The 10,826-nt window shown below is 46.3% G+C and overlaps 1 protein-coding gene across 2 annotated transcripts; it reads left to right on the top strand.

Moving 5' to 3' along the window:
- The first annotated feature begins 3,054 nt into the window (after window positions 1-3,054).
- LOC122363583 (polyadenylate-binding protein 1-A-like) lies at window positions 3,055-9,482 on the top strand. 2 transcript variants are annotated; one of them, XM_043333037.1, is made up of 5 exons: window positions 3,055-3,192; window positions 3,374-3,517; window positions 6,810-6,999; window positions 8,058-8,255; window positions 8,366-9,482. In XM_043333037.1, exons 1-5 carry the CDS (start codon window positions 3,125-3,127, stop codon window positions 8,387-8,389), a joined length of 624 nt encoding a protein of 207 aa, XP_043188972.1. In that variant the 5' UTR covers window positions 3,055-3,124; the 3' UTR covers window positions 8,390-9,482. The 2 variants fall into 2 exon arrangements, with proteins under 2 accessions (XP_043188972.1, XP_043188971.1); XM_043333036.1 differs by having other exon boundaries at window positions 8,058-9,482.
- Window positions 9,483-10,826: the final 1,344 nt, after the last annotated feature.

The raw sequence follows: 10,826 nt of genomic DNA, 5'->3' as shown, positions 1-10,826 counted from the left end.
GAGTGACCGATCGCTTTGAAACTTTCAGCGATTGATAAGGGCAACAGCATGTACAAAATTTATATCTCGGAATTTTCATATCGGTGACCTAAGGTCAGCTCAATTTTGCGACCTCTATTATAAGTCAATGGGAGAAAATTCAAAACCACCTCTTTTGGACAAAAGTTATTCTAAACACTATAAAACACTGTACGTGACTTTGACACACTAAAAATGAAAATAGCAACAGTGACCCTTGTTTATGCCCCTGAGGTCATCTCAGTTCACGAATGGCATCTAACAGTTTTTCGCGAATAACTTTTGAAAGAGGCATGCTAGAGCGATGAAAATGCCTTAGTTGTGTTTGGCTCGACGATGCAGATCGACTGACATGCAACATGACAATTTCCGGTCAGATCATGACCTTGTCCTGAGGTCGAATTTTCAAGGTGACCTTCAAAGTCAGATTGTAGTTAATTTGATGCGTCTTGACGAGAGGAACACGATGTCGGTAAAAGAAAGCTCGTGCAAGGCATGATTCAGAAGTTATTGCAGAAAAACTGTTCACGAAAAAAATCGTCTAATTTGGTAGTTTTTGCCCCTTGCAGGCAAAACCGTTGACGATAGGTCAAATCTAAGAGAAATAACCAGAAAGCATGCTAATATGGCTATCAAATGCGTTTTCCGCGGTGCTGTAGCTCTAATTGGTTCCCGAGTTATTCGTCGGCATCTTGTAAACTGTCGATATTCGACCTGAAAATCGGCGAAATTTGGCCTTCACCATCACCTTCACCTTCACTTTGACCTGACCAAAAAAGTGGCTGAAGTAATTTCGTCATTATTTTTGACGCTCTTTCGAGTTTTGAATGAAGATGGATTATAGGGTGCAAAAAGATATGTTTGCCAATGCACGCCTATGTTTTTGGATGGAAATTGAGGGTGCAGCTGCACACACGTGCACGCCTTTTCCGCCGCCCCTGATTTCTTGCCACAAACGTCTTCAACCGCTCCCGAATGAAAGAATGTACGTTAATATTGATATATTCTCATTTTGTGGAGGCTGGGCAAAGCCTGACCACTACTGGGGCATTCCTCGACTCTACTGGGGCATTTGCCCCAGTAGTTAACATGTTAGCCGAGGCCCTGCACTCAGCCCCAGACCGGCACTCGAGGCCACGCCTTTAAGATCACTGTCGCTCACGCCAACACAGACATAAGACAGCGCTCGTTTTCAAACAGATGTGTGCATCTCTGGAACAGCCTACCACCAGATGTTGTTAATGCTCCAGACCTTCAGTCATTTAAACATGGATTAGTAGGAGCTATTCCGGATAGACTCGTCGAGTATATGTAAGTTGTATGATGAACACTTTTTTACTATTTGCTATTCTATTGTAAAAACACGATGTAGTCAATGTTAGTCTAAATGGTGGCGCAACACTCCAGTTATGTGCGTGTATGCTATGACGATGTATCCTGAGATTGTCAACTGGCGCGCCATATGAAGCAGGGTTCCTCCCGTCCTTCCATCCATCGAGCCTTTTCCTTGCCGACTGGTGGTAGTGGATGGAACCCGACAAGGTGAGTTGACAAGGTGAGTGAGTTGACCTATGTATGTTTTTGCTCCAGCCTGAATTTCATTAGGTAATGAGTTAATTTTGCTTTGTTTTTATCTGTCTTGTTTTGTGTTTTTGTCCCTTATATTTTGCCCCATAGGCAAGGGTGGAGCTTTTCCAGGGAAGGTACGGTGGAGCATGATTGGAGGCGCTCAACCAGACGGCATAGGAGGGCACGGTTTCTGAACGCGCACTGATGCCTGATTCAAGCCACGCTGTCTTCATGCGGGACGGCGCGCTACTTAAGTCCCTAAAAGAACGAAAAGTGATGCCGATAGAACCTTCAATCATTCTGGGCTAACGCTTATGACTTGGAAAAAGTCGCGATCCCAATTCAATCGAAAACCTGTGGGCTCTTGTTTAGTAGGAGGTGTACGAAGAGCCACCCGCCATAAGCACTGCTCAACCGCAGGCACAGGTTTAGACGGCGTTGGTCCGCATCAAAGCCAGTGTGCTGGATGATCCAGTGGCTGAATTGCTCCAGAGTCCAGAACATTCGCCACTGTATTTTTATGAAAGGTGGCTACAAGCTCAGATAAAAAAGTACCAGATTGTTTTGCTTTTACAGCGGGAAGAAAGGTGTCCGGATAATTTCGTTACACCCCCTGTAATGTTCAAATGGTTGCTAAATTCGAAATCAGCTCCAAAAACTAGCCTAGAGACATGTAAAACTCGAAAAAGTGAACCGAGGTCATCAGAGGTCATTGAGCTGACCTGACCTTCAGGTGACCTTGACACCCACCCTTTAATGCATGGGACCAGCATCATATCACATGTTTCAACGCTTAAAACCACGTGAAGACTGCAACCGCGCGGCTAATGCGAGCCGACATACGCCGAATCGCGATTCGGGCCAAACATGGTCTCGAGAAATAGGTCACAGGTCAAAGGTCATTTGGGCCAGAGTCATGAAATTTTCAGGGTAGGTGTAAAATTGATAAAATCGGGGGTATTGAAAGTTTCGTCGCGATCGGACGGTTTTTACGCGAGTTACTCACGAAAAACCGATAAAGTGCACCCAAAAAGGCAGAAATATGCACATGCGATATCCTATACTGCGAAAAAAGGTGCATCATTTTTGAACGTAGCCGACAAATTGTAATTACCCTAAGCTCAGGCAGATGTATGGTAGAAAATTCCCCAAGTGAAATACACTACGGCGGAAATAAAATACCCTACGGCGGAGCTCGGTTGCAATTTGTAAATACGCCTCCGTCCTCCGTTCCTAATATCATTCAAGGTTTAGTGAATAACAGCTATGAAATACCTATTGTGCTACCAAATTGTATGTAAGATATTTGCGAATCTGTTAGTTGATTGGTAAGCACTAGGTAAATTACGTCATAGATGAATATGGTAGCAATATTTCTTCAGAAACCACGCAGCTGCTACAATTTTTGGCGCACTATAACAAACGTGCACTATGTGCATTGTGCAATATATAACAAACAAATTGAAACGTGTTGATATGGCAGTGTGCGAAGCAGTGATTGCAAGCAAGTCCTTAATTTTTAGGTTGAGAACTTCAGATGTCAGGAACAACTCATCTGCCAGATACTCAGGAAGTGTTATTGGACCATCTTTTAGTAAAACTGAGGTATGATAAGTGTGCACAGAACAAGAACTACCTAATTTCAATTCAAATTTGGAATGCCTGTCTTGACCTATTGATTTATGAATCTCATGTTGTAGTTACATACATCAACCCTGATGATTTCATGCCTACTTTAGCGCACAACTTCTGGAACATGCTTTTTCCATTTCATTTTTCATTTCAGGCACCTTTCGCCGGGTCAAGAGGACAGCCTAATTGAACTTCTTGGCGAAGGTCTGACAAATGAAGAATTATTGCAGCTTCTTCAGTCAGACCAGGAGCTTGGAAATGCTGTCCAAACCCTGCTTTCTTATCAGCAAAATGGGAGGTAGGAATTGTACAAGCTGGCACAAGCTGACTTTGCACAAGCTACTCACCTGTTCTGTTCACACTCTTTCATGCACTTGGTCATCCATTCATTGAAATCCTTTCTTAATTTCTTGGTGGTGGAAGCCAGGTGAGACATTTTTGGCTACACTCCATTTTGTTTTGTGTGTGTAAACAAAGCTGCAGTACACTACATTGACATAGCTTATGATGCATCCATTTTGCATCATGTGCAAAGTTTCTATCCCAGCCCCCAGGTCATCTAAGGTCAGGTCACCACTCACCAGGTCAAGCTAAGTACCTTGTTGTGATCCTGTCATTCATTACTATATCTTATCTCTTAGAAGTTTGAAACTTTGAAGTGCGTGAGTTCTAAGTGAATCAGTGCCAACAATTTGGATAGGTAGGTGTCTGATTTTTCATATCTTGATCTGTGCTTTGGGGTCAGATCAGATTTGTGACCTTACCATTGTGAGGTAATTGGGGAAAAGAACACAAATGGCTCCTGTTTTAAACAAGATGTCAGAACCACAAGATGTTTACAGAAACAAAACCATCTGAATGCCAGTTGTGCCCTTTTCATATGCTATGGACAGGGTGCAACCGATGGACAGTGGCCTCTCAAAAGGTCATGCTAGATCATAAAAGGTCACCAGAAGTTTTCTTTTTGACAATAACTTTTCATGGAGATTTAATGGAGTGATAAAATCACCTAGAATGTGTTCAGGTCATCAATACAAATTGATTGATATGCAACATGACCTTTGCCAGCCAGGTCATGACCTTGCCCTGAGGTCAAATTTTAAAATAGACTTTTCAGGTCAACTTATTGTTCACCTGACAAGTCTCGACGAGAGAAACACGATGGTGGCAAAGTATTTGTCATGGATGCCAAAGTTATGGCGGGAAAATCGTTTAGACAAAATCTGTCTATTTTGGTGGTGTTTGCTTTCTCTGGGCCAAACCGATGACCTGAGGTCAAATATGAGAGCATGTCAGGGAAAGACTGACATGCTCTCCTGTAGCTCAGTTGGTGGAGCATTGAAATCCCGGTAGTGAAAGCCCGGGTTCGGGTCGCTCCGGCGCTCGGTATTTGAGACTCCAGACGGAGATGGTCTGCGGTTGGTGGGAGCAGCCGCAGCCAGTTGAAGTCAGTCGAGTGGGACAGGCCATGTCCGGCTTTGAAGAGCGTATAAACTTTGACATCTAAATTTTTCTGTTATCCGGCATTGTGCGATCGGGCGGTAGAGGTCGGGGTCTATGCAACAAGCTCTGCTTAGCGTGGGCTCCGGCTCTGTCAATCCGTCCATTCAAACATTCGAGCTAAACTGATAAAAAAGAGCTTTGAATGGGGTATCGAATGCGCTTTTCCGTGAATCTAGCTCTTTGACTCGCGAGTTGTACGCCGATTTGTGAAAAAAAAAATAGGATTAAAATCGAGAAAATTGTGTGATAATTGTTTAATTGATCTCCATTGACCTTAGCGAAGACCTAATAAAAAGACACGAAAGCTCTGAAAGATCTTATAGCGAGCTATCATTTGCTTTTTCGTGTCTTTCATAGTTTTCGAGATAACCAGGTGTGGCCAAATACGGCCCTCCCCCTCCCCCACCATGGCGAAGCTGGCTGAGACCACCTCCCATGGGTGCGGTATTTGAACCCCCTTTGTGGTTTTCCGTAAACATAAAAAAATGGTGGCCACTGGCCACTATCACAATCGTTAATGTGTAGATGTAGCGAATATTTCAGACCCAGGTCTTCCAAGATCACGTCACCAGATCACGTCAAGTAACCTGACCTCAAGAAAAGTTGTAATGCTCGGCTCGTCATAGCTACACCGACTGGACGGTCGCTTTGAAACTTTCAGCGATCAATAGGGCATAAGTAGTTATGTAAAAAAAGTATTCCTCGGAACTTTGATATCGGTTGCCCAAAGTCAGATCAATTTTGCGACCCATCCAGAGAAAATGAGAAATTGCGCTTCTTTTGGCTGGAAGTCATTCGAGGCACTCTCATACATCGGGTAACAGACAAACAATGAATATTGAATCGGAAAATTGCACCCGTGACCTCTCTTTCCGCTCCTGAGATCTCAGTTTTTAAAGGTTTCGAGCTTCTTTCGACAATAACTTTTGGTGAAGAGATGCTACCGCGATGAAAACACTTTGAGTGTGTTCAGACTTTTAAGCCTCACGATACGGATCGACCCGTATGCAACAATACCTTTCGGGTCAGGTCATTACATTGACATCAAACGACCTGTTAAATGAAGTGCTGTTTTCTTTCGTGACTTGTGTACGTGTCGTTTTACCCACACCTTACTGCTCTGAGATTCCGCGCCGGGCCGGGGCGGAAATCGTTTTTTTTTTGCAATAACTTTTGACTCAAAAGAGCCATGACATTACTTTTGCCAGCATCGTTTTCCTCTCGTCGAGACGCGTTGGATGAACTATAATTTGACCTTGAAAGGTTAACTTGAAAATTTGACCTCAGGTCAAGGTCATGACCTGACCGGAAAAGGTCATGTTGCATATCAGTCGATCCGCAACGTCGAGGCGAACACATCTAAGGCATTTTCAGCGCTCTAGCACGCCTCTATCAGAAGGTATTAGCGAAAAACTGATAGATTCTGTTCGTGACCTGAGATGATCTCGGGGACATAACGAGGGGTCACAGTTGCCATTTTCCGGTTCAGTGTGTCAATTGTACCTACCTCTCGATGTTTGAGAGTGTCTAGAATAGCGTTCGTGCAAAACAGACGCTTTTCAATTTTCTCCCATTGACTTATAATGGAGAGGCCGCAAAATTGACCTGACCTTAGGTCACCGATATCAAAATTCTGAGATATACATTTTATAGATATTGTTGCTCTAATCAATCGCTGAAAGTTTCAAGGCAATCGATCAATCGGTGTAGCTATGACGAGCATTCCCATTTTTTCTGAGGTGAGGTCACTTGGCGTGACCTGGTGACCTGACCTAAGGCGACCTGGTTCTGAAATTTTCACAACATGTGCGGAAAAGATGCACGAACAGGTGTGCCAAAAACCGCAGGGGGGTGTTCAAACACCCCCCCCCCCCCGGCCCGGCGCGGGTTAATCATTCATTTATGCTGATCCTGCGCTTAGAAAGACACCTAGTTAGCTGCAGATGTTTAATGTGCTCGGTGTTCAGTGCTCACAATTCACATTTGTTTGATTGGTTCAAGCTTCACCTTCTCCTGGGTTGAACTGTGTACATTGCCCTCACACACTCCCGCACCGCTCGTTCACTGTGTCTGTGTCTGTCCGGCAGCCTGACGCTGGGGGAGGCGGTGTTTGCGCGCGTCTCCCGACTCGATTCGGAGCTGTGCGCCCAGCTGAGTGGCATGCTGCTGGAGATGCCGCCGCTCCGGCTGGCCAGGCTGCTGCAGGACGAGGGACGCCTGAGGGAGGCCGTCGCCGCCGCCCGCGCCGAGTACCTCCGCTACACAGGAGCCAGTCAGGTGCGACTCGTATGTGAGAGTCAGTTCAGCATGTGCCCAATAAATCATGTTCAGTTCACGGTGCTCTTTGTACACCAGTGTTATTTCACTGCGTCGGTTCCTTGAGCAGTTTACAACTTTGAAAACCATCGGGTAGTCTTACTTTTAACAAATTTGTTATTCTTAAAATACATCAGATGAACCTCATTCACTTGTAGCCTATGCTGGTCCATGTCAAGTTGTTATCTGTAGTCCGCCTGCAAATGCGCCGAATTTACCGCTGTATGCCTCTTATAAGTTGCACCATAATACCTAACTAGGAAACTTTTGACTTTACTTAGACTTCACCCCTCAGTCTGACCAGGGTTGGCAGGGGGTGGCAAAAACTGGTTTTTGCCAGTGGTTTTAACCGGTTTAAACCGGCTGGCAGAAACCCTGGTGGCAAGAACTGGCAAAAACTGGCTAAAACTCAGATGGCCAAACCTACAACTTTTCTAGTTAGGAATGGATTTGGAATGTGCAAATGCATTTCTGGTAGTTATATAGATGCACTAAACATTCTGAAGCTGTCTCATTACTTATCCCTGCTTAAAATGTCTATGCATGTCGGTAGACATCCACAACGGAATGTATTTCCATGAAGAGGAGAGTGGGGCAAGGCGGCCACGGTAAGTAGGGTGCCGTCCGTGCGCATATCAGTGGCAGATGCCCCTTCGCACTTCTGATTGTGCAGGACTCACCCAGTCACCCTTGCACTGGCTCATTTGTCACCCCCAAAAGGCATCTTACTAGCTCCTTATGGAAAGCCCATGAAAATGTTTCTGAGTTATGAAGCATTTCAATGGTCAATGTCACTTCTGTTTGAAAGCATAAAGCTTTCACCGAATTCTCCTTAAAATGTTTTTAATGTTCAAATTCATGTCTAGGCATAGCATTGTGATTTTCTTAGTTTTTGCCAGTTTTTGCCACTTTTTGCCGGTTAAAACCGGTTTAAACCGGCAAATGGCATAAACTAGTTTTTGCCGGCAAAAATGCCAACCCTAAGTCTGACGTCCTATGACTCTACCGCTCCTCGGCAGGTGGCGGCGGCGGCGGCGGGTACCACAGCACCGGTACCGGCCACCCGCGAGGAGTTGGCTGAACGGCTGTTCGCGGCACTGCACGAGCAGCACCCGCAGCTGGCCGGCCGTCTGACGGGCATGCTGCTGGAGCTGCCGGAGCCCGAGCTGACCGAGCTGCTGCACGACCGTGAGCTGCTGACGCTGCGAACTGAACAGGCGCTGCGGGCACTCGGCAGGTGACCGTGAGCTGCTGATGATGCTAACTGAACAGGCGCTCATGGTACTCGGGCGGTGACCGTGAGCGGCTGACGATGCGAACGGAACAGGCGCTCCGGGCACTCGGCCGGTGACCGTGAGTGAGCAGTGTTGGAGACGAAAGGGGAAGCTGGTACAGGTGCATTTATTTGCACCCTGCCATAATATGAGAGACGTAAGGCGAAACAACGCGATGGCAAGCTGCAAGTTCTTTCAAAGCTGTTTAATTAGGTACGACTTACATCCACGAGTATCCAAAGAAGAAAACAACGACGAAGGTGCGTGGCTCCAACACATGGTGAGTCGGAATTCGTACGACGCTGAGAAGCTTTCGATAGCATTCCAAGATACATAGCTCACTTAGGAATATGGCTTATTACGGGTGATGAGTATATTTACCAGAATAGGTAAAATGTCATGAATATTTGCGTATAGTACGCTACCTGAGCTTTGTGATAAAGAAAAGTCGTATCATACCTGGGTCAAAAGGCTGCTAAGACGCCTAAGCTGAATTATTTATGTTAGTCTTGACAGTTTATCGTTGTTACCTAGATATTCCGTACAACTTCCATTGGCAATGCTCGTTTGCGCTTATTTTAACGCGACTGATCGGTGATGATGCTTGAATAAGATATGAGTTGCACGGTTCTCGTGCGTAAATCGTAAACCTGCTGTTTTTACGATACAAGTTGAGAATATATCATGAAGCAGATTGGCAATAGCAGTTCACACCCTATCTTATTCTTGCTTCTCTTTTATCACAAAATAAAGCCTGTGGAACATGAGTTTGCAAAAGTTTCTCAAAGTGCAGATAGCTGATAGATATATAATTGTGTCATTTAAGTTTTAGATGCCGTGATTTCCTTCCTTATGTAGAGGGACTCCATACTATTTCCTGACTCGTAGCTGGGTGAGTAATGTAACTGCAGTGTTTCGATATTAACCCAAGTTATTAAAAAAGGAGTAGCTACGCTGCACCCCACCGAAAGGTGGGGTGCGGCGTAGCTACTCCTTTTTTATTTCAAAGTTGAATCTTTTCTATGACCTAGTAGTAGATATAGCCAAAGACAGTCGATGGGTCGTACCGTCGTGGATACGGACTGTCTATTTGGGTTTGCTATTGCAGTGCTTGGCTATTTTTGTATGCGTTGGTGTACTGAAAATGAAATAAATGACATGATATGATGCTATAATAATCATGTTTCAATAATTCTTATTTCTGTCCCTGATTGGCTTTCATTGCTCGCAGATCTCTCAGATAAAGTTTTGGGTCGACCGTATATGTAGACATCTGAACTCTGAAGTGTGAGCGAATGTGGTATAATTTATACGCCGATCAATCGCGTTGTAGTTTTCCCAAAGCTAAATTTCAAACTCATGCGAGTGATATTGTGATAAATGCACAGCCAATTCATAGTGAGTAGAACTAACGATTATGTAGACTTCATTCTATCTGCTGTGCTACCGCGAAGGTATGCCCATCTTCAATAAGGATGACAAACCAGATTGGTGCAGAAAGGGGCTCTCATATTTGGTGCTGATATTTGTGTATTAGACATGAGTGATTATGCGGACATATCACGGGCCACAGACACATAGCTGCATGGTGCGCACATTTACAGGTCATGCAGGTTTCGCTCCCGACCGGGTTAGCTCCAGTCGGAGCCTTCGGTCCGGTCGGGGTCACTAGCGACCCCCGGTCCGTCCAGTCAGCTTCAGTTGCGGCTAGTAACCCGATCTGCCCTCCCCATGGTGACTGGTGCCGTCCCTCCTCTCCCCGTGATGACTGGTGCCGGCCCTCCTCTCCCCATGGTGACTGGTGCCGGCCCTCCCCTCCCCATGGTGACTGGTGCTGGCTCGCCGCGCACCAGTGCCGCGATGTGCCGATGCAGGTGGTCGCTGACGGTAGGGGAACGGGCCGCCGGCACCACAATCGTCACTATACCCCTGACAGGAGCCGGCGGCGGTGGCGGTGCGGGTCGCTTCCTGGCCCTGCCGCGCCTGCTGCCTTTGGTAGGACTCGGCTTGATGCGCCCGTTGCCATTGGTAGGACACTGTTTGATACTGGCAGCCGAGTCCTGTTTGTCGCCGACGTCCCTGCTATCCGTTGCAAGAATAGACAGCTCCCTGGAAGCGCCGGGTCCCCGTTGCTGATTACGCAAGTCATCGGGTGCCCCAAGGGCATCAGGTTCTCTGCTTGTTTTCTCTTTGTCTTTCTTTTCGGTCAATCGTGGAGCTCCGGTGGAGGCATCATGAGACCTCTGAACATCTCGCACTTCCCTCTGTTTTGGTCGACTCCCGGTGGTCTCCTCTGAAGTAGGGTATTCAGACATTGGCTCCACACCACCGTACATTTTCTCATCTCGCGCCAGTGTCCAGTTTGAATCGAGATTCGACCGAGTCGACTCCGTGCCTTTCCTACATCCAACAGGACTCGAACCATCCTGTCGCCGGGTGGACGCTCGCTGCTCGCGGCTGCTCTGTGGTGCTCTCCCGGTTGACTGATCAGTTCTGCTGGACGGTGGCAGCGCT

This window comes from Amphibalanus amphitrite, unplaced genomic scaffold, assembly GCF_019059575.1.
Source record: "Amphibalanus amphitrite isolate SeventyFive unplaced genomic scaffold, NRLGWU_Aamphi_draft 000628F_arrow, whole genome shotgun sequence".
Lineage (NCBI taxonomy): Eukaryota > Metazoa > Arthropoda > Thecostraca > Balanomorpha > Balanidae > Amphibalanus > Amphibalanus amphitrite.
This window is presented reverse-complemented; position numbering and strand designations above follow the sequence as displayed.

What these genes read in the sequence shown, in the direction of transcription:
- LOC122363583 (XM_043333037.1), top strand. Translation starts at nt 3,125, where the DNA reads ATGTCAGGAACAACTCATCTGCCAGATACTCAGGAAGTGTTATTGGAC. An exon ending in GCTACACAGGAGCCAGTCAG is followed by an intron (nt 7,000 to 8,057) that starts GTGCGACTCGTA and finishes GCTCCTCGGCAG; the next exon opens with GTGGCGGCGGCGGCGGCGGG. An exon ending in TGACGCTGCGAACTGAACAG is followed by an intron (nt 8,256 to 8,365) that starts GCGCTGCGGGCA and finishes CGAACGGAACAG; the next exon opens with GCGCTCCGGGCACTCGGCCG.